Genomic DNA, 23765 nt, shown 5'->3' with positions numbered 1-23765 from the left:
AACTTTTTTGACACTATGGTTTTCATGGCTTTTTCTCTTACTTTGTCAGGAAATATTATGTTTCACTTAAGTTTTTTTTTGTGGGGTTTTTTTTTTTTTTTTTTTTTTTTTTTTTTTTTTTTTTTTTTTTTTTTTTTTTTTTTTTTGTTTTTTTTGTTTTTTTCTGGAATCCTTTGTAATGCTCTGGTGACCAGAAGAAGTTGCTGAAAACATTTCTCTTGTAAAATTTATAGTACAAAATGAACTGAACCCTTCCAAAAGTCCTACGTAGTGACTCTTGTTTTCACACTCAAAAGCCTGATTTTCTGTTTTCACCTCTGGTTGGATTATGGATAAAATAGAAGTTCTGTGAACAACCTGATACCTGCAGTACTCTTAAGCATTTGTTAAAAAAATAAAGCAATAAAACGTTGTGAATGTTTTTCATTGTGAATATTTAGTGTACAATTGCAAGAAGAGAATCATGGCCATAAAGAAAGGGTTTCCCTTACATTCTCTGACTTTTAGGGCCATTTTTCATTCAGTACAAGAGCTCTTTTCTTCCCTCCCCTTTTTAAACAAAAGAAAATTATTTATTCCACAGTTAGTAATGGAAATGGGAGTGGTAGTTTCCTCTTTTAGGCAAAGTATAACATTTCCTGATGGAAGGTCAGTTTAGATTCAAAATTCCATTGGCTTGTGCTTTTGCATAGCCTAGATTTGAACTGTTTGAACGTAGTCTTAAATTACTTAATTACTTAAGTTACTTAATTTACTTAATTATTTAAATCAGTTCAATGTTTTCTCAACAGTTAAATGTTGTTGGAATGACCTAAGTACCTTTTAGTGCAGGATGCCTGTGTTTCAGATATCCTGGGCTGGGTTTTTCAAACTATAATATGGCTGTGGAAATCCAGACACACTTTTTCCAGGAAGGAATAATTTTCTAATATTTCAAAAATTTCTTTCCAAGTTTACATCAGTGATTGCTGTCATCTTTCTTTTTGGGATTTTATCTACTTCCAATTAAAAAATATAAGTTTGATTTCCTTACCGAGCGGGTAAGAAAAAAAGTGGTTTTTCCTGATGATAACGCAATGAGTCAAACAGGAAGTAATTTTCAGTTTTTCCATCTTGCGTTCTCACATATTCTGTTGAGGTTTGTGCTGTTCTTTAGCCTATGTTAGTCTAATTCAGTTTGTCCTTGAAAAGCCATGTAGACAGCTACTGCTAATGCTTTACGAATAAGGACGAACCATAACTTCAGACAAAGTGAAGCTGATGGAGCCTGTGTAGAGTAAGCAAAGAACATGCACTAGCAGCAATAAAGAATGTGGATAGGGCAGAGATGTGGTTGAACTGGTGGAGGGGAATTTAAAAAAAAAAAAAAAAGGAAGAAGTTGTTCTGTAAACTGGGTTTGTCCTCTTTCTCCCCCTTTAAAATGAGTAGCTCTTGCTGGAGGTTTTCTTCAGCCTCAGGTAACTTAATTTCTATTATTTTCTTTTGGTGGAGACAGGCAATTCATAGCTGAAGATAAACTTTAACTGTTGACATACAATAACAAAAACTTCTGCTCTTAGCAATAAAACAGTAAATAGTAACTTTAAAAAATAATCACATTCTATCTATTTGACAGGCAAGGCATCTTCTGAGTTGTTAAAAAAAAACCCAATAGTGTCTGGATATTTACCTTTCTGAATTCAGGAGCAGTTTATTTCTTGTATGGACATTTTAATGGAAGTTTAGTCTGCTTAGCTTTGTTGTTTTTACTCATTTGCAGTCACTTTCTCATAAGTGATATTCTAGTTGTGCTCTTGCAAGTAGTAGTAGTTCCTCCCTGCAAATGTGATTAAAATCCAGAAATGTGATAAAAGCTGAAATGATTTCGCCCTGGGAGATGGATACCTTGGGCTGTTGGAGGAATCTCTGCTGCTTGGTGGTTGCAGGAAAGATGTCAGCTTCTCCCCATCACAACAGGAGTGAATTTCTCCTTGAAAGCTAGTAACAAATATCTTTGCACTGATCCTGTGAAGACTGATTGTAATCAGTCTTAGGTATTCTGAGTGTATTCTTAAGGTGCGGCTCCCTTTAGACTGTTGGCACGTCCTCCTGTCTCAAGTGTTTCCCTTTGAAATAAACACAGGCCTGTGAAGTTTGTCAGCAGAGTGAAGGTTTGTTTATCAAAAATTAAATGTAGATGAGTAATGTCTCCTAACCTCTTGTTTCTAGCCTCTGTTACGGAGAAATAGAAACTTGAGTGTGATGCTGGCCTACATTTATATTCTATGAAAATTTGTCTGTATACATTTAAGTGTATATTAGCTAGATGATCTAGACATCATGGTGCATACTTCTTGCAGCTTTTTTGAGTGTTAGTTACCCTTTTGTTCCTCTTGCCTTAATTTTAAATTTATTTCCAGTTTTTATTCAGCATCAGGGTAGTTTTGATGACACTGATTTTACAGTTTTGCTGTGGCAAGGTGCTGTATGGTAGATCCAGGCAGTTCCTCTCACTTAGCTCAGCTAAGCTCACTTAGGTCTCAATAGCTAGGCTATTAAGTCTCCCTCAGAAGTTAAAGGATTGCAATATTCCATGCATGTAAATCACAAAGTGTTAATTTGCTCACATTCTACAAAGATTGATTTCTTCACAATCTTGTTTTTGTAAAATGTTGTCACATGATCTGGGGTTATATAGTATAGTATGGTGTAGTGTAGTATAATGTAGTGTAGTATATTCTTTCCTGAGATGTAGGTTATATTATTGGAAAAAATGTCATGTATATAAATAAATCTCCTATCTGCTGGTTTCTCACAATAAACTGTACTTAGCTATCCATCAGCTTTGGGGTTTCCAGGCTCACACTGAGATTTTTTGTTTTGTTTGCTGCTGTGCTCAGGATCTGTGGTACTGAGAGAGGAGCTGTAGTATAGAGAAGCACAGTCTGTTTCAAGATGATGCCCTTTGAAAACAAAACAACATGGCAAAACTGGAAAAGAAAACAAAGATAAAAACAAGCAACAAACCAATAAAAAGGCTTGATTTGTATACTGGAGAGTGGGTGACCTTCAGCCCACCTCAGCCGTGGATTACTAGTCTTGTGACTTAACAAGGCTATCAGTATTCACAGTTTTAGTGATTCTTGGCACTGCGTTTAGCCTTTAGCAGGAGAGACTTGTTTGCGTCATCTCTGCTTATGCTTTTTGAGCCCTAAGCATCATTTACCTCACCATCCTAGATCACGGTTTGAGCATCACTGTGCTAGAGGAAAGCTCTGTTACTGCTGTCTGAAAAGAACCATTCTAAATATATCTCTTTTTTAATACCAATATTTTGCTGCTTTCCCTTTATCTACAAACACCTAAAATGGGCTTGACTATATCTGTATTAAATGAGTTGAAGTGCTGATAACTTTCAGGTTTTGCTGGCATGTAATCTGAGGTGGTGAGCAGTGCTGATGAGAATGCCATTCTGTAGTTCGTATGGTGTTCCTGTGGGATGGGTGGCAAGTTGTTTAGCCATAGGGATAGCAGTGAGACCCTTCAGGCCGTGTTCATTTGGTGTGTGTTTTGTTTCAGACAGTGTGAACTGCTGTGGTCTGCATCTGTCTTTAACCAGTCCAGATCTGATACAGCTGTTGGGCAGTGGAAGGCATTTTCCTATGTTATTTGCTGTTTGCACAGCCTTTCCTTCTTTTTAGGGAAGAGTAATCTGGATGGATTTATCTACAGTCATCCATGACTCCTGCTTGGGCTGCAGTAACATGTGGCTGCTTTTGAGCAGCAGAGATATGATCAAACTTGGCTCAGAGGGTTTGTGGAGGCCTTTGTGTAACTGACATAATTAGTTGACCAGTTGTCAGTCTTGGAGGTTTGGGCTGAAAGATCTGGAAGATTAGTGTGTTGCAGTGTGCATGTACTTGAAAGCGTGCCAGTGCTACTGAACCTTCAAGTTGTCAGTGTTCTGTGTGCATGGACTTAATGCTATTCCCACTGTCCTGCTTGTAAAATTACTGAAATACCAAATCTTGATTATTATCCTTAAGAAAGGGAGTTATGGAATCCAGATGATTAGTTGAGACAGATCCTCTGTTAGTGTTTGGGTGCAGAGGTAATGCTAATTTTATTATAAGTGGCAGTGATGTCAAAACTTAAGTTTGTCTATACCCTAGGCATTGATCAGAAACAGTAAATACCTTATGTACTGCTCTTAATTTATTTTCTAACTCCTTAATATATTCGTATTGGCATGTTTAAGATAGGATGGATGAATATTTTTCATTTTAAATCAATGTTTTCTCTGTTTTATGAAGAGGTTGTTAAAATTAGCTTCAAGCTAAGGTGGCATGCAAAGTTTTGACTTCATAATAATTTCAAAGTGTGTTGTTGATCTGTTCTTAGAGCATTCCAAAGTTCAGACAGTTTGAATGTAAGATGCCACTTTACCATCACAAAGGAAAGCCACTTCTAAAAAGAAAAACTGTGAATGAGCTAAATGTGGTTTAGACTTTTGCTTGTCTTGGGGGAAAAAATTGTAACCACTGAAGTAAGTATGAGAAAATAGTTAATGGGCATGGTTGGAAACTACTTTCCAGAAGCATTTCTGTCTATTGCTGTTAGGTAGGCAAGATGAAATAGAGTTGTTTACACTTTACGCAGTGATTATAGGTTTGCCAAGTAGTATAGTAGTCTGAATAAATGCTAGCTGGTAGGCCTGAAAATTATTTTAAAGATTGTTAAAGACAGAGAGTACAATTCTGATAATCAGTGTAAAGTTATATGCAGGCTAGGTACCTGTATAGATCTTGAACACTGAATTGCCCAGCTCCCAGAAAAAGCTCTTCCATTTTTTTCTCAGTAATTTAATCTGCTGGCCCCTTCTGTGAAAGCAAAACAGCTCGTGTGTGTTCCTGACTAGAAAGCAGTATATGTATACGTGGGAAAAGAGTCAGTGGATCAATGGTATGGAGAGCATTCGTTTCCAAATACAGCTGGTAGTATACTTCCTGATTTTAGAAGAGTGTGTACATAGTGGATGAGGCATGGACAATGTTCTCAAAAGGCACATGACAACAGAAAGCTAATCAAGAGCACCATTTTTTAAGCTTTGGGACATTACTGTAATCCAGTTCTGACTTTTTATATTTTCTGTTAAAGATAAACAATACCAGTGGTGATCTATGGATATGTTTCAATCAAATCCCTCAACTGTGAGTGTAAACTTAAAATACTTTTTGGTGTTTTTTGTTTTTTTTTTTCTTTTTAGCCACTGGAATTACTGACTGAACACACACACAGACAGATCGCACCACCGCCAGCATTTTACATCACTACTTCTGATAGTTCTTGTTCATTTTGGTCTGTATGTTTTCATAATGCCTTGGTCAACTTGGGCATATTGTGGATGAACTGCCATTAGAGATGATTTAAGTTCATGAGATGTCATTAATGACGCTCATTGGGTGTAGTACCTGTGCTGCTTATCCTATTAGGTAGTGAAACTCACTGTCTCAAAATTTGCTTCTGACTTGAGTAACTAAAAGTCTACCTGCTGCTGCATTTATCCACATGCTAATATTTTTTTCTGCTTCTTAGTGTTTTATAGCTTGAACTTGCTTTTGTTTTACTCCACAGTGTTAATTTTGTTGTGACAGGCATATATCCTTGTGCTGGAAAATACTACATTTTAATAGTGTGAATTCTCAATTATCAGGTGGCTTTAAAGTCCCAGAATATTTTTAGTCAACGGATTGAATGCTGTCTGGCAGATTTTGGCAAAAGTTGCTTTGTAAAAATCACAGACTTGTAAATCCTTTCTTCCTGATGGCACTTTGGCACAGCTTCCTTCCAAAAGTATGACGGCTGAGAACACTATTTTACTGGCTATTAAATAACATTTGAGGTGTGTTTAAAGTGAGTGTCCAACAGAAGCAAATTAATTTTGTAAAAGAGCTTTATTTTATACATTGTCTTAATGCTTCAACTGCTTTTCTAAACACATTTTTGGAGAATGCAAAGCCTTTCTGCATTCAACCTGTCAGCTGAGCTTGGGTTACTGATCACATGCTGGTTTGAGAACAGTAAAACATTTCAAACTGCCACCGCTAAAGGAAAAGGTGAAACTTGTCTGTTTTATAAACAGCTTCTGTAGCAAGCACCCTTTTCCACCTGCAACTCTTTTGTTGTCTTTAGATAATAATGAATGAGCTCTTTAACTAAAACTTGAAATATTATTGTTCTTAGAGTTGTTTGGAATGGATAAATATTTCTAGCAAAGGTTCTGTAACTTTGGGTAGAAGAGAAATTTTCCCTCTGAAGGGAAGTACTTGTTTAGGGTGAAGGCTTGCAGGTTTTGTCTGAAGAGACCTTTTCTGCTCCTTTGGACATGTTAGTGAAATGTCATTTTCTTCAAGTCCCCATAGAAGTGATTCCTTTTGTCTTTTTCCAGGAGTGTGTAACATCTTGCTTCTTGACAGCCTTTAAGTTACTTCTGGTGAACACTTTCTAGGAAAGCATTGTGCTTCAACTTTTTACCTACTACAAACTTTCCATACTTTAATAGGAGAATATTAGATGGCTAGGTTAAAAAAAAATTACAGCCAAATGTTCGTTCGGTACTCTGCATTGTTGAGAGTCAGTGGTGGTGAAGGTGTCATTTGATTTCTAGTGGATTAAATTACAACAGCCTTACCAGTGCTTCTGAGCTGAAATTTCCTGAATTGTTTTTTTCTGATATCGTTAAAACATTTTAAAGGTCATATTTACTACAACAATTTCTTTCTTTAAAACACAAATAGATAAAGAGGAGGAAAACAGTGTTTCATAATTAGGATGTGTATCCTGATGTGATAGTTAATACAAAGCTTCTACATCTTTAGCCTGCAAGAGCAGCAGGTGTTTTTGTTTAAACTCCCAGTAAGTTAAGAAGGGTAGGTTAAGTAAGGTGTCTATATTAGTGCTGTCATTGTTTAGACCAATATCTGTGTTTCTAAATGTGTCTAAATTTTGGTGCTTGTAACATGAAATCTTACTAAAAAGCCCTAAGTGGAAAGGCTGTGTTTGTATCTGAGCAGTGCCGGGATTTAAGGGCACACCTGCTCTTATGTGTGCTTCTGGAGACCTTCGTGTTTCCAGGAGGGTTTCAACTTTTTTGAATGCTTGAACAATGTACTAACAAATTGAAAAGTGGTACTGTTGTTAGAGTAGCTGGTTTGTCTGTTTTATTATTACTTTGCATCAGTTTAATAGAAAAGCTTTCATTGGGTGTTTTTCTGCTGTAATTAGTACGAGTTCAGGTATTTACAAAGAGTAGGATGGAGTGGGTTCAGGCTCTTTCTATGTTCAAGTGTTAGATTTTTCCTCAGTTCATGGATTACAGACAGGTTTGATTTTTTTTCAATGCATGCTTCACAGAAAAGTGGAATTAAAATAATCTCGCTTGCAGTTTATTTGGGACCACCAATCCAACTTCCACTTACTGGGAGTGAACCAGAAATAAATAGAACTGGTTAAACTTCAACAAAGCCTTTCTTTTTGAGAGAAGGCAGTTAAAGAAACATGCTGTGACTACTAAAAACCAAAAGGAAAGACAGAGGAAGGAGCTCATGATGTGTGGGGCACTTCCACTCTCTCTTTCAACAGGGAGTGAGTAGGGAGCAAGACTAGTTCTTGAACTTGGTCTTGTTCATCCACTGTCTTCCCTCTCTGAGCACTTTACACTGACTGCCTCTTCAGCCTTGACTCCTAACTGCCTGGGAAATATCCCACTGCAAAGTCAATGTTGATGTGTGCATGACTTTTTTCAGGGAAGAGTATGAGAGTACTACAATTATGCTGACTGCATTACCTGCTCTGAAACATACACTATAAACAAATGGAAAAAATAAGGGATGTTCCTTTTTGTTTCCTGTAAGATGAAGAGCTTTTTAAAAATTATTTGTGAAACAGCATTTTTGATTAGAGTCATGTATGTATTGCTTCGCCCTCTCCCTCCATATCTAATCTTCATGTGAAAATGTTTCCTGCAGTACACTTCTTCAGTATTTCAAGAATATTAGATCAATTTTTAACATTGGGGGGAGGGTGGGTTTAAATTGTTTCCATTGTATTTGTTGTATAGCACCTTACTTGTATCTATCTCAGATTTTGTCTCCAAATCTAATGCTGGAATGGTGTATGAAATTCAATTTCACTGTCTTATATCTTTACCTCTGATTTAATGCTTGAGCTGAAATCAATATCATGCTTAAGTAAAATCAAAAAGAAACCTCCTTATTCTGCTATTCAGTGATAAAGCATTGAGAGCCAAACCTGAGCCACCTGTTGGACAGACAGGTGGGTTTAGGTTGAATTTTCAGCATTTTATAGATCTCATGCTGTCCTGATTCATGGTATATTTGCTGAAGGAAACATCTTGCTTAGGGTATATACCATGTCTTCTTACAGAAGGTAAGAAGGCAGTTCATGCAGACCTAGCTCTTATGCCTTGTGCTTTATTATGCTGATTGAAAAACAGACCATAATGCACACTGCATATGCGCCTGGAACTGTGCATATATGTCTCGTTCAGTGTTAAAAGTCTGACATACTGTATATTGGTAACTGCTGCAGTTTCTGTGTCCAAAATGCTGCACAAACATAGCCGTTCTACTGCATCACTTGGGTGACAGTGAACTTCAGCATGAACTCACTGGTGGGGGAGGTGAAAGCAAAGATATTAGACTTGTCAGTTGAGTCATTTGAGACTAGGACTTGAGTTCATGCCACTAGAGTGCACTACTTCCTTCTCACTTACTGAGAGAATGCTTAAATTTGCTGTTAAGTGCTGCAGGCTCCCTGGTGGGGGGGTTTCAAAAATTGCTGCCAGTTTACTGAGTAGTTTCATGTTGGTCTTGATGGAATGCTGCTCTGTTTCTGCAGCTGTCCAAATATATAGTTCTCTTGCTGTCAAACTATAATGAATGTTGTGGTGGAATAGCAGAGGGCTTGTAAACTAACTTTTTATTCCTCTTTGGATTTTGCTGGAGATGAAAGAGGTATGTATGGAAGAAAGGATTAATTGTATATGTAATTAAATCAATTTCTTTGAGATGTATAATTTTTCATTACCAAAACTTTATTGATAATGAGATACAATATTTTACATATATCATTAAGTTCTCTTTTTCCCCTGCACAGGTTTCCACTTGAGTGGCACAGTAACAGAGCCTGCAATGCAATCGGAGCCAGAAACTGTTTGCAATGTAGCTATCAGCTTTGATCGTTGCAAGATTACCTCAGTGACCTGTAGCTGTGGAAACAAGGACATATTTTACTGTGCCCACGTTGTGGCACTCTCTTTATACCGGATCCGCAAGCCAGATCAGGTCAAACTGCATCTTCCCATTTCAGAGACACTCTTTCAAATGAACAGAGACCAACTACAAAAATTTGTGCAGTATTTGATCACAGTACACCACACAGAAGTTTTGCCAACTGCTCAAAAATTAGCAGATGAAATTCTTTCTCAGAATTCAGAAATCAATCAAGTCCATGGTGAGTTTGATACTTGTACTTCTTTTTACTTCATTTCCTCATAGGTTTTGAGCTTTTTTTGTATGTCAGAAGTGTGACCTGCCTAATAGTCTTCCATGCTGAATCATTCTGTGATTCAATGATGTTTACTAAAGAGGATTCTTCTGTTGAACCTTCATGTTAAGACATTTAGAAAATGGTTTTCTTTAGAATAGAGAAAAGAACTCCTAAGCAGTGAGCTTGATGTCTTCAGCAGTTGAGTTAATAAGTGACCTGCTCTGCTTCTTGGTTGTGTTTTCCACAAACCTAGTAAAAACTGAGTAGTGGTGATCTTTGTATAGCCATATTGCTTAGAGGAACTCTTTTGTCAACTCACCAGTGGTGTCTTGTTATTTTGTTCTTTGTACTAGTTTTCTGACATTTTGATTGCGGAATTTTGTTTTAATTCTGCAAGGTGTAAAAGCAAGTAGGTAACTGCTAGAAAAAATTCAGTTTTTTCATTACTTAAATATAGTACTATTAAGCTTTGGGATTTGGTTTATATATGATGTCAGAAGAAACATAAAACCATGTTTTTTTCCTGTTGGTTTGGCAGCAGTTACAGCATAGAAAAGGTCGTGATCTTTCCTGCTCTCAGCTGCACATGATTTTAATGGCTGTTTTTTGGTGTGAACAACTTGTGTTTGTTAAAGGATGCTGGATTTGACTTGGGGCTTCTGACATGGCTTTTCTATGGATCCTGCTGAACTGAGAGCACATAGTTGTGGGTTTGAGGTGACCCAGCTAGCTTATTAGAGTCTTTAGTTCCTGTAAGGTCACCTGATAGAAATGTCCTCTCAGGTGGCCAGAGCTGTAAGTATAAGGGCAACCTGGGGGGGAAGAATAAGTTACCTAATATATATATAATATATATATAATACCTACTAAAAGAGATTTTTTTTTTTTTTGTTTATTCTCCTTTTCATTGACGGGAACAGGTCTTGTATTAAATGTTGGAGTCATGACCATTAGTCAAAGAACTTGCAGTACAAACAGGATCAAGATGCTTAATATTGAGATAAAGAAAACCATGTGTATGTTAGTTTCAGTGTAGGCAGAAAAAACCCAGATCTTTTTAATAATGGGGTTCATCTGCAGCTTGTGCTCCTTGTGCTTCTGTGACCCTAACAGGCCCCGACAGGTGATGCTGCAAGAAAGTGAATTTCAGGGGCGCTGGTCTTTTTGTGCATTGGGGGTATGGGTATGTGGCCAGAGGCAAGGCAGTCACTGTAGTTGTTGAGTGTAATGGTGACAGTGGAAAGGAAGTGAAACTAAGGGAGAAGTAGGACATTAAGCAATAGAAGAACATGCTCAGATGTTATAGGATGAAAGCATGTATCATATCGGAGATGTTAACAACCTGAACATTAGTGAGCTAGTGGGTAAGGAAGAATTAGGATGAGAGAGAGATTCAATCTAGGACCATTAGAAAAGAGGAAGGCAGGGGTGGGACACAAAGGACAGACGTGAGAAATGTCTGTATTTGCTATACTATCGCTAATGTAAGAGAAATGGAAAGGTGTTACAGACTTGATAAATGTGAAGGCTGTAAATTAGACAAATCATAGGCATGTTAGTTTTTGTCAGCTATTTTCTTACTGTCAGAATATCTCATTGCTCATTATTATATTAAGTAGTTTCAGGGAATTGATATTTGTATCACTGAAAATAGTAAAAAGTTTATTTCCTGCTCTAAGTTGATAATCAGTTATGACATTTCACAGTCAATTTGAGTAGGTTAGTTTAAAATTATCCACAGAACTGAAATGTTTCTTACATACGTTTCAGTCTTCCTAGTAAGTGAGATTGCAGCATGTCTTTATTGACTGTTACTGTTTTCTACTAAAATACCAAAAGCCAAAGTAGAAAATCTGGGCAGCATAAGAAAATGAGCTGCTATTACCAAAGGAGACTGGGTTATAGAAGACTTTATATAGTTTCCTGCTTTTCCTCTCAGACTCACATAAAACCATGGTCTGAATTTCTTCTCATGTTCACAATACTAAAAAATTGCATAATTCTTTTAAGGAAAAAGTGAGTTCTTCTTAAGAGAAGTGTTCTTCTGGGATTCATACCATAATTCTGTTCTTTTGATCTTTAATCAAATTCCTTAGATTAAAAATAATAAAGTTAACAAAAAAAAAAAAAACCCATGAGAAATAAGCAAAAGAAATGTTTCTCATTCTGATATCATAGGGTGATGAATGTAAGATCACCATTTACTCTCTCATATCTCCAGTGCTGCAGATACTGAGTTTGTAGTGCAAGACTGTCTTGTAGATAATGTCTTGCTTTGAACAGTTTTACCCCACTGGGCTGGTGGTTGAAGAGAAATGATATTAAATTGTACTTGAAGGTAAGTGAGAAGAAAAACTTGGAAAAACTTGCTTATTGGAAATAGAGGAGACCTAGCACAGAAACAGCTGAAACAGCTTTCATTAAGAGAAATTCTGAATCTGGAGCTGGATGAGGAAGTTCTTTTCAGTGTTGCCTAGAGGTAGTTTAATTTCAGTGTTGCTCTATATATGGCTTCCATTTTTATTTTTTTTCTCTGTGTTCACTGTACTAGTTCTAATTTTCATATATTTTCAATGATACGCAACAAGAATCAACTCCTGAATAGTATTTATTTTTATGTTTGAATGATTTGGATGTGGAAGAGCTTTGCCCACAGCTGTCTTGTTGTCTTCCTTATGAGCTGGCTCATGAGAGAAATGATTAGATGGAACAACATCAGTACTCTCCTTTAAACAGAAAGCTAATTGGATAATGGTTCATCAAAACTCTGTGTTATGCAGCATTCAATGACTGTCTTTGGCCCCTTTCAGGAGGTAATTGGGGGAATTAATGAAGTGACTTATATTGACACAGGTTTTTAATAACCAACTCCTCTCAGTTTCTTGGTGGATACAAATGATGCAATATCCTTTCTTGCTTCATGACTGAGCCTCACTGCAGGAAGAAATAAAGAGAATGCTGTTAAAATCACAGGAATATGTTGGCTAGTTGCTGACTTCTTCAGGAGAGACAAGTGATTTATTGGGAATATTTTTCTGTATTTATCATGCTGTTTTCACTTGGTGGTGATTGCAAGAGTGCTCTGCATATTTTTAGAGCACAAAAGCATCTCTTATTTTTAAGAAGATACTGTGTTCTGATTTTCTCATATGACTCTGCTACAGCTGTTCATGTTCCTGATGATCTCAAAAGTGGAGTTCTGTGGTGTGTAATGAATACTGAAGACAGCTACATGTATTAATATTGATACCCTTCCTGCTGTTTGTACAGAACTGCTAGCTTCCTATTGGATTTTAATTTGGGTACGCTCTCACAGAAAGCTTGGTATAGCTTTGGGTCCTGCTTGGCTGATATTTTTTTCCTTCCTGTTAATTTTTGTACCATTGTAACAGAGGAAGTGTAGTCTAGGAGGAGAGCAGTCAGGATGGCAACATATTAGCAGCTGGATTTGTCATCTTAGATCTGCCTTTTCATAGGTATGAAACTTCAGTAAATTGGTTGGAAGGCCAAACTCTATTCACGAGAATTTGTGTAGAAATAGAAAAGTAACTGTGGGCTGGGTGGAGGGAGAGAGGGAAGGTCTGTTTTCATGTTAGTCTCTTGGGTTTTTATTATGTGCATAGTGAAAAAGGCTCTGCTGTTTTTGGAAACAATTAAGGACAGCCTGGCAAATCTACTTAATTTTTACCTTTTAAGCTGTACTGTTTCTTTTTCTGAGTGTTGACTGCTGCAGTTGGAATCTCTGCTCTGGGAGGAACTATATGGATTTCTCTAGACTTTGTGCCATTCTCTGATTCTCCAACTCACAATAAAAGTAATTTGCCCGTACAGACCCACATACAGATGAACTCAAATTTAAGAGGAGGGATCTGGGAGGAAGCAGCTGAAGTTCATTCATCATCTGAGATGGACAGGCACCTTGTTTCTCTCTCTCTTGTTTTTTCTGCATTTTTCCAGGCAAGTGTGGGTACATCTTCAGCAAACATTAATTTGTAATGTATATTAACAGTGCTGGAGGAGGCTTTCGAGAGGAAAACATCTCCAAAAAAAAAAACTTTCAAAAGAAAATTTCAGAATATCTAATATTGTTCCTGTAATTATGAAGTTCAAAGGGACAGTCTGGAGGTACTGGTTAATATGTGTTTAGATGTACTTAATGTAGTTAACTGGAATGATGGGGGTTTTAGTGGAAAATTGCAGGGTACGGTAGGGCTGTACACCTCAGTGCAATGTATTGAGGATCTGCTAGTAAAAAGAATGTGTAATGTCAAAGAAGATAAATTATTTTTCAAGTTATGGAATCTTTCACATGGCCCTTCCTGAAGTGCAAAATTTATTGAGAGTCTAGTTGAAAAAGAAGAATGTAGGAAATGGCAGATGAATTTCCTTTTAAGAAGAATGAAACTGAAGTGCTTCAGTGCTTAGTATGAGAATTGTTTGGTGACCCAGATCTGGGAAGGAAGTAAAAGTAAGAGTAGCCAAAACTAGAAAAATTTAAGAAACACAAATAAAAGTAAGTAGTAGAACGTGGGGGGGAAAAAAAAAAAAAGAAAGAAAAAAGACTGGTAGCTGCAAAGTAACGTGAAAAAGTAATTTTTGAAACTAATACTTTTAGGAAAGATTTTTTTCAAATACACTAAACATCAATATAAAACTTGGTGCTTAAGAAAATAGTGAGATTTTGTTAAAATGCTAAAAGACATAGAAGATAAATAATTACAGTATGCTTATGTATACTGATAAAGTTCTATCTTGCATGCACTAACAAGTTCTGAAATGTACTGCTTATATGATGATGTGGATTTTAGCAGGAGAGGTTAGATTTTGTTAGTAGATAATACATCATGTTTGGCAGTATGTACAGAGGGAACACAGAATTTTTTGATAAAAAACTTGTTGAGATTTTATTAACTTTCCTTAGCAAATTAGCATACCCTGTCCTGTCTTCAGATTTTGTATTGTCATCACTGACAGCTTCAAAGAATATGCTGTTTGCCTTTGGTTCTGTGAGCTGCTGAACAGGTGTTAAATAGCTCACCCGATAGTCCTGAAGTTGTGTGACTTAGGTCTAAACTTGGAATCATATGCGGAATCAAAGGCATAATAATGCTTTTGAATCATTATTTTAATGATGTTTTTTTATGTAATTATTGTTTAGAATAATTTGAGCATACTAAGTTTATAAAATCAATCTCTATTCTGTTGTGAATCAGCATGCAGCAGCATTGGTTTCTAGCTGGGTTTCTTTTCATTCTGTCTTCATCTTCACATAGTACTCAGTAAGTTATGCTTTTAATTTGTAATTATTTTTCCATATCTTCTCCTTAATGCTGCCATGGAATGACATTTTATAAAATGTAACTGGTCTATAGCTCATTTGTATACTTAAATTAATGACATTTTTATTAGAAAGTTCAAGAAAATATCAATGTGGATGGCTACAAGTGAATAATTTGGCATGATTTTATTTGAAGTCAGCTCTTGTGATACTTCAGAAATAGGGATCAGGGAAGCAGTTTGCCTTGTTCTATCCAAATCGACCTGTTAATCTGCACCTGAGTAGTTGGGAAATATAAGAACTTCTTAGTCCATTTGTAGTCATTGCTCCCTGCTTGGTTCTATTTTGTGAGGTTAAATTTTCCATGTACAGCACCAGTTCTTGAATGTTAGTTGCTCATTTTGAAAGCAGTTGCTTTTAAATTGCTATGTAAATTAACAAAGTGTTTATTTTTTACGTGCTTCTGCTTCTTCAAACAAAAGTTGATTATAGTTAACATGCAACCTGCTATGACCCTAAATAGAAAAGGTTGCTACCCTATTTTCAAGTACTATTAGGTGTTCAGTGTCACAAACAGTTCTGCACAATATTCCTGCTTTGACTGCTCAGATTGCAATTTAGTAATTACAGTAGAAGACCATGAGTAAGTATATATGTCTGTGTGTATATACTGGTTAAAAATACTTTATTTATTGTATTTAACTGTATGTACATGATGCGAAGTGTATTTCAAAGACTAGTCATGGCAGAAGTTTAACAAGCCAGGGGCTTGCGAAAAGGAGGTTGTTATGTTAGTTTAGTGTCTATAAACTGACACAGTTTAATTACAGGTTTTAATATGAGTATAATTATACAGTACTTTTCACTTTCATAGTTAAAATGTGAACTCACTTATCCTCATGACATCTCTCTAAAGCATGTGAGTAACACTTAACCCCAGGTTACAAGCGGGAAACAGGATTTAACCTTGGGACCAAACTGCCCTGCAGAGTTTAAATTGAGGGCTGCCTATGTTCCTCTTCCTCTCTGCAGCCAAGCTGTCCTTCTGCCAAAGTGTTGCTGGTGCGCATTCAGGGCTGTGCTATGCCCTGAGCAAAGCTGCTGCCTGTGGGTTGAACCTTCAGCTCTGCCTATTCAATGTTGAGACTGAGCCTTCCTGAGAGCAACTACTAGGGCTTCTCATAGTCCCTAAGTCCTTCCTTCTCCTACTCATTCAGATAGTTCCTTACCTATTCTCTCAGTCCTGTGTTTTCTGAAGAGAAGTGCCAGTGTAGAAATCTCATCCATGATCTCTTTGAGTGGAAGAGGAAACAGGCTAGATCAGTCACCTGACTGTAGGTGAACCTAGTGAACTTGAAAAGTGCCTAATAGAGAGACATGGAAGATGTCTAGGAATGTCAAGATATGATCAAGAATGATGGGCAGCAGAAGCTGAGGCTTCTCCAGCAGCATCAGTAGAATGCCTGGCTGCTGCCTTGATGGGAAGGTGGCAGGACTTGTGCCTGATCAGACAGTGTCCCCACGCCACTGCTATTCCTGAAGGCTGCCAGCAGGGTTGAAAGATGAAGAATTACCATACTGAATGTAATGAATATGAAGATCTATGTAAGATCTTGTAAGAAAAAAAATCATTCTGAGTTGCTGTAGATGTATAGTGTGCTGAGGAGCACTGTAGAGCTCAGACCCTTGGCTTGGCATCTTCAGCTTTTGCAGTCATCTGACCTAATGGCTTGTAAGTAACACTGGTGTGAGTATAGTGATACTGTGCTCCTGGTTAATATATATTTGAGATTGTACTGGCAGGAGTAGCCTTGGTGGACGTAATGCTGTTGGCCCTGGATAGCAGGCACACTTGCTTTGGTAAAGAAAACCTGCTGTTGAAGAATCTGTGGTAGCTGTATTGCTTTTCTAACCTTGTAACACAAAATGACAGGTGAGCTTTGGATAAAGTGTAAGCAGTTAAGAAGGATTTTTTTTCACCCCGTAAATAGGGAAGCTTAGCTGAGGAATACTGGGCTATTTTCAATTCAGTTTGAAAATAACTGTACTAAGATTATTTAAAGATAAATCTCTGTTGAAGTAAAGAACAAATATAAGTGTATTTTGTATACGGTTGCTTTTATATAATTCCTCTTCACCCTCTTTGTGTTTTAGAGCAATGAAATATTTAAACTGTTTGCAAGGTGATACTGCAAACCTGGGTCTGTGCAACTGCTGCACTGCTTATTCTTGTGTGGCTCGATTTTCCTTTTTATCTTGCTCTTTGCAACCAAAGATTTATCAGTATGTGTTTCATGTACTTTCAGAACTGAAAGCCCTTTAAAAGTAGTACATTAAAGATTGAAGCATTTGCAGAGGAGCAAGTTTTCCATTCCTTGATTTTTATGCTATCTTGAGATTGATCCCTGTCTTCTGAGACACTCTTGGTTCCTGTGGAATGCAGCAGAGTATATTCACACCTGCAAAGACACAATTCATTATTAATTAAACATACATATGTGTGTATTTATATACAGCAGCGCAGTGTTCCCAGCTTCAGGCTTGAAATTGGAGGCAGTTTAGGAAGTTGCTTAGCTGGAACATATTTTTGTTTACTGTCTCAGCAATTTGTAGATAAGACATTCCTCTGACCCTCTAAATCTTCTGTTTGTATTTTCATTGAATAAAAAGTTCAGCATTTCCTGTGACCACTTAAAAGCTTCACCTTCATGGCAGAGCTGTACTTGTGAAACAAAGGCTTGAATGGATAGAATCAATGGGGCTTTTTTCCTATACACCATAGAGTTTTAGCTATTTTATTTTCCTTCCCTAGTAATGCCTTGAGAGGCTACTTAGAACAGAGACTAGACAATGTTGAAGGAATAAAGTAGGTGTTTATTAAAAAGGCCTTCAAAGGATCCATCTTGGGCAGTACAAGAACCCGGGCATAGCTACATCAAAGATGGATGGCGAGAGTTTTTGCACTTTAATAAGTTTTTGTCCATTTACATATTGGGGTTAATTGTCCAATTACAGCTTCAGGTTATGAAGTCCCATCCTACTTGTTTGCTCTCTTCAATTCACTGCTGTTTATTACTTTTTGGGCCTGAAGCTGCAATGGTGTTCTTGGTTCTCGGGCTGGAAAAGGATTGTTTTGTCTAACTAAACTGTGAGGAGAGCTTGCTAACACACTGTGAAGTTCAGAGTTATATACACCGATGCAGTATAGAATCTGGAAAATATGAAAGCTAAAACTTAAGGCATCACTGGCAGTATTTTCCTTTTTTCTGCAGAGGTAACATGGACACAGATCTCAAAGAGAGATATTGTGTAATATGATTCAATTTCTGTAAAATCTTGGCAAAACATAATAGTGATAGAGATTATGCAGTTGTCATAAGTACAAAATAAAAATGTTAAGTCAGTTTGGGTCTCAGCCGTGCTTAAAATAACTTAGGTCAAGGTGGGGCATGACCATACCAGACATGAGTCCAACACTCTAGATAAGTACTTTTCAGCCTGTTCAGTTTGAAGACCTTTTAAAAGATGTCCACTGGAGGTGCAGAGTTCTTCATAAAAATATAGTCTATTAGGTTGTGCAAGAACTTGGTTTAGTTAATTTTGTCATTCTTTAGGAGAGGGAAAGTCACTGATATGATCTGCAAAAGCTGCCTTATGGCAATCTGTGGGCTAAACACAGCCAGATATGAATCTAGTAATTTCAGTTGACACTGGGCTAATTCAAGTGGAATTGCTTTAAATTGACTCTGTGCAGATGACATTGCCTATATAAAAATGCTTCCTTTGAAAGCAGCATGGTCTTTAAGTATCTGTAGCTCTTAATTATGATGGAAATGCATTTAGTGCTTTAAGATTATGTATTTGTTTGGGGATTTTTTTTACTCTTTGTTTAGCTTTGCAGAGCCATCACAGCTCAGAGGAGGCACCAAGGTGATGATTCTCCTCATGTTCATCAATAGCAGCGCTCACTAGCAGTCACTTAAACCTGAGCAAGATTGCTGAAGGTACAGGAATTACACAGGTGTTTTGGGGAGAGTGGTTTTAACATCACAGTGGTAGAAATATAATTCAAAGTCTTAATTTTCCTTGTAAAATCATTCTAGTGTAGCTGCTGAGATGGGAAGAAAAACCCTTACCTTGATTCTAATGTTTTGTTAGAGAAGACAATATTATGTATTTAAATGCCTTTTCATAGGTAGAATTTCTAAGTGCTTAAGACTACTGAGGAGAAATTTAAGTCTATTTTAAAGACTGTTTAGATTAAAATCAAGGCATCCAAAACAGGAGAAGAGACAAATCCAAAAACCTCTGCAGGAGTCTTCTTTCCCTGGACTCAAGGACCTCTCTTCTTCATATAGAACATAATGATTTCTTTTCTTGCTGTTTGCAGGTGCTCCTGACCCAACAGCAGGTGCTAGCATAGATGATGAAAATTGCTGGCATTTGGATGAGGAACAAGTCCAAGAACAGGTTAAACTCTTCCTTTCCCAGGGTGGATACCATGGATCAGGGAAGCAGCTCAATTTGCTTTTTGCAAAGGTGTGTTGAGTACTCTGAACCCTTTTTCTCTCCCCTGTTCTCCAAGCCAGTCTGTACTTGCTTGCATCTTACTCATAGTTCTAGATTCTGCTGTTCTAAAATAACACAAAGTCTTGGGAATACAATGGCAACTTGATAATGAGTTGTACGGCAGTAGACTACAATCTGATGTGTCTTGATCAGTGTAAGGATATGAAGTAACACTTCAATCATCTACAGCTTTGCTCTTCTCTTCTTCCTTCCCACCCCCAAAATGTTGGAAAATCTTACAGCAGTTCATATAATACACCTGTGGATTGCTTGTGGAAAAATTCTCTGAAGAATTGCAATTGGATACTGAACCCAAAATTTTGCTAAAAGTTGGGAAGGCAGACTGTTTTTTCTACTTAAGAATTTCCCATCACACATATAAATCACATTTCTAACGTGACAGAAGGGGAATATTTAACACTGCAGCATATTGTCTGTACTGCAATTTCTTTGCTTTTTTTCAAGATTGTATTAAAAGACTCGTTTCCTAGGTGCGAGAGATGCTAAAAATGAGAGATTCAAATGGAGCTCGCATGTTGACGTTGATAACAGAACAGTTCATGGCTGACCCTCGTCTGTCGCTTTGGAGACAACAAGGAACTACAATGACTGACAAGTATAGGCAGCTCTGGGATGAACTGGGTAAATTCACAGACTCATTTAGGTGTTCATATGTATAATAAAAAAACAATTACATATCTGGAGTCAAGAAAAACTTCTATTGTGGTTCTAGGCTAAGCAGATTAGAGTTTTCTGCAGTTTATTCAGTTAAGCTTGGGTGAAATCGAATTTCTGATCTACAGCATGAGACAGTTGCAGTTGAAGGAGAGGAGCATGGTATAAAGGAAGTACAATTCTGTTGCCCTTAAACTTAAAGCCTTCTGATAATGTTTTCATAGTTCGTTACTTTCCCATGAAAGTTCTATAAACGTAAGTTGTTTATCACATTGCTTCTAAGAAATGTCTTTTGGTGTACGTTTCACATGACCAGTGTGCTTGGGAAGGTGATAACTTAATTATCCAATCCCTGGTCATTGTTAATCTATAAATACTGGATTCAGAGAATAAAGTGACCTTTTTCCTAACACAGGGAAAACATTCATGTGAATCATTTTGTGTCCTTTAGCGACACAATTCCAAGACTTTTTAAGGACTAGAGGATCTGGAAGGAATAAAGCAAAAAGTGGAAATGTAGCTACATTTGAGTGCATTTGAGGTGAAATATATAAGCCTCTAGTGCTCAGTTGGAAAGGTTGAGGAAGAAACTGATTCGCAATTACAGAAGTCAATTGCTGAGCAAGAAAGGAGATGAAATACAGAGGACTAACTATTAACATTGCTTTACAGGAAAGGTTACCTGATACATGACTTTGTTGTACAATTAAGAGAATAACACAGGCTGAAATACGAAATGAATATTTGAACTGATGAGTTCTGAAGACACTTGCCTGTAAAGTGTTCAGGAACTCACTAATACAGTTTTTTGAACTACTTCTTCAGAAATTTTTAGAATCTCTTAAGAATTTCATCACAGAATCATAAAATGGTTTGGGTTGGAATGGACATTAGAGATCATCTAGTTAAAACTCCCCTACCATGGGCAGGTAAAATTTTCACTAAACCAGTATTCTCAGAGCTTCAAACAACCTGGCTTTGAAATGCTTCAAGGGATGGGGCATCCACAGCTGCTCTGGGCAGACAGTTCCAGTGCCTCACCATTTTCACAGTTAAGAATTATTTTCCTAATACCTAATCTAAATCTTTCAGCTTTCAGTGTAAAGCCATTTCCTTTTGTCTGATCACTACATGCCTTGTAGAAGGTTCCTCTTCAGCCTTCTTGTAGGTCCCCTTTAGTTACTGGAAGATACTCTAAGGTCTCCCCAGACCCTTCACTTCTTCAAGCTGAGTTAACTGAACTATCTCAGCCTTTTCTTGGCTAGTGCTCCATCCCTCTGGGTCGTCTCTGTGGCCATTCTCTGGATCTCCTCCAATGGGTCCTTGTCCTTCCTGTGTTTCCACACTGCTCTGGATGCAGCCCAGGACACATTTGGCTCTCTGACTTGTGGGTACCCATGGCTGGGTCATGTCCAGCCTCTAACCCACTCGTACCACCAAGTACTTAACTGCAGGGCTGCTCTAAATCCCTCCCAGCCTCAACCTGTAGTGATACAGGGTGTTGTTATCTGAAGGGAAAATCAATATAACTTGAATGTGAATGTAAACAGTATTTAAAGATGGTGAGGTGAGAGGAAAGAGGTAAAGTAACCACAAGCATTGCTTTCCTGGATATAAAGTACTGTAACAAACTACTAAGTAGTAGACTTTAAGAGTGTCGAAGAGTAAAGACAACCTGAATTATTTAAAATATAGTGGTAAATCTAATTCATTCCTCTGAAAGGTAATTCACTGATTGTTTTGAGTGAAGGGATTAACATGTCTATTTTAGCATTCCAAACATTACTACAGGTGTTTTGGAGGCTTTCCTAAAGCAAGCTGAAGACATACATGGCCTTAATGAAATTGTCTTGTGATTCATGGAACTTGGAGTAGAAACCTGTGTTCTCATCTGGAAAGACATTTCAAGCCTAGACTTAGAGAAGTCTGTTTTGATGTGCTCTGGTCAATATGGCTGTGCCTGACTTACATGGCAGAAAACATATAAACATTTAATAACAAGCAAAAATTTACAGATGATTGATCACAGTCCTATAAGATATTATATAAGTAATGCAAATAAGAGAGCAAATATCATAATGCTCTTAGTGTAATTTAAAGATCCAAAATCAAGCTAAATGAAATAAAATCCATGTAAGAAGAATGTGCTTCATTTAGAAAAGAAGTGTCAAATGCAAAACTTAACTTTTGCACTCTTACAGGTCAAAAATGACCATGATTGAATCACATACTAACTGGTGGGATAAGATTGGATGTAACCTATAGAGCAAAAACTATGCTCATTCTAAACTAATTGAAGCACTAGGCAAATAAACTGCTAATTATATCGTTGAGATTACAGACTTCTGTGATCAAAATCCTTAATACTACAGCAGGCAAAGCTCTGTTGGAGTCTAGAAACAGCTGCAAGTTTAACAACCATTTTTATGATCCCTTGTCATGTTTTTGCAAAAAATAACAGTTTTTGCCAAGCAAGGCACATGCCTAGCTGGACACACATGGAACAAAATTGTATCCCACCATACTGAGAACTGGAGGGTCTCATGCTTTGTTGCTTATGTGGGTTGAGTTGGTAGGTGGTGGGAGAGGTAGAAATGCGTTCTCCAGCTGTTACCTGTAGCAGTCTTGCCACATGCTGTCAATAAACAAAAAATTTTGTAAAAAAATTTTTGTACTGGCTCCTCTTGTTTTATCAGTCTTGTATTAACATCATTTTATTGACAACACCTGTCTGAAGGTGGAGGAGGTGGAATCTATCTGCCTGCAGTATCAGATAAACAAATACTTTTGGATTAATTGAATTTAGTTTACCTCTATTTAATCAGAATTCTAGATGTCACTCTCAAAAAGCAGTCTTACCACTACCTGAGCTGCTGTATTTTCAGTCTGAGGCAGACCACATTGTTTCAGTCCTGAACTGCTGTGACAACTCTTAAGAGTATCAAAATATGTTGATCATCTACCACCGTTTCTGTTGCAAATGCATTTCAGTCGCACTAGGTGGGCAGTAGGCAAAGGGTAGAACTTAACTAGGTTCTTTCATCTTCAGATAATGTTTATGTTTCTTAAACTATTTCATGTTTCTTAAACTATTTCTTCTCCTCACTGATAGAATTTCTTGTTTCCTTCCACTGGTGCGTAGCAAGTTTCCTCCAAAATGCTGTTAATTGTGTGAATCTCTCCAGATTAACTTCTACCTGATGTGAAGGCTACAAGCTTTTGCAGTACTTTTGCTAGGATCTTACTTTGCTTGAGTTTCCCTGTTTTCACATTAAGCATTGCTTTTTCCGTGTGAAACTTGCATCTCAAAAAAAAAAAAAAAAAGAAAAGTGAATGTGTAAAAAGTTAAAGTCGATTTTAAGGGAGACCAGAGTTACAATAACAGACTGCAGTGGGGAAAGCAGGGTGGCCCCACCAACATGTGATCTGTTCTAGTGGAAGTAAATCCGACACTGAGTTTAAAGAAAGCATGCTATTGTTACGTTATAAAGTAATGTCGGCTTGTTATCTTCTAGGATGTCAGAGAACCAAAATATCAATGGAGGGAGTGAGACACAGGCCTCTGCATTTTTAATGTTTTTTATTACCTGTTCAAAGTAATCTGGGAGAGGTATATATGTATGTCTTTTAAAAGAATCTTTTAGCTATACTTATATTTATGTCACAAGTCGGTAACAATTTGTTTTGTTAGGG

General features: G+C 37.2%; 1 protein-coding gene across 3 annotated transcripts in view; it reads left to right on the top strand.

Moving 5' to 3' along the window:
- ZSWIM6 (zinc finger SWIM-type containing 6) overlaps positions 1-23765 on the top strand; it is a 110206-nt gene that overhangs the window by 51159 nt on the left and 35282 nt on the right. For 2 of the 3 annotated variants that reach the window (XM_015652992.3, XM_015652993.3), the window contains exons 2-4: positions 9158-9514; positions 19219-19367; positions 19889-20039. In XM_015652992.3, the coding sequence (XP_015508478.1) occupies positions 9158-9514; positions 19219-19367; positions 19889-20039 (657 nt within the window). The remainder of the gene's footprint in view (positions 1-9157; positions 9515-19218; positions 19368-19888; positions 20040-23765) is intronic. The other variant, XM_015652994.3, reaches the window with a different exon arrangement.

The sequence above is a fragment of the Parus major genome, chromosome Z, assembly GCF_001522545.3.
Source record: "Parus major isolate Abel chromosome Z, Parus_major1.1, whole genome shotgun sequence".
Lineage (NCBI taxonomy): Eukaryota > Metazoa > Chordata > Aves > Passeriformes > Paridae > Parus > Parus major.
Note: the sequence above shows the minus strand (reverse complement) of the source record. Positions and strands in the feature narration are given on the sequence as shown.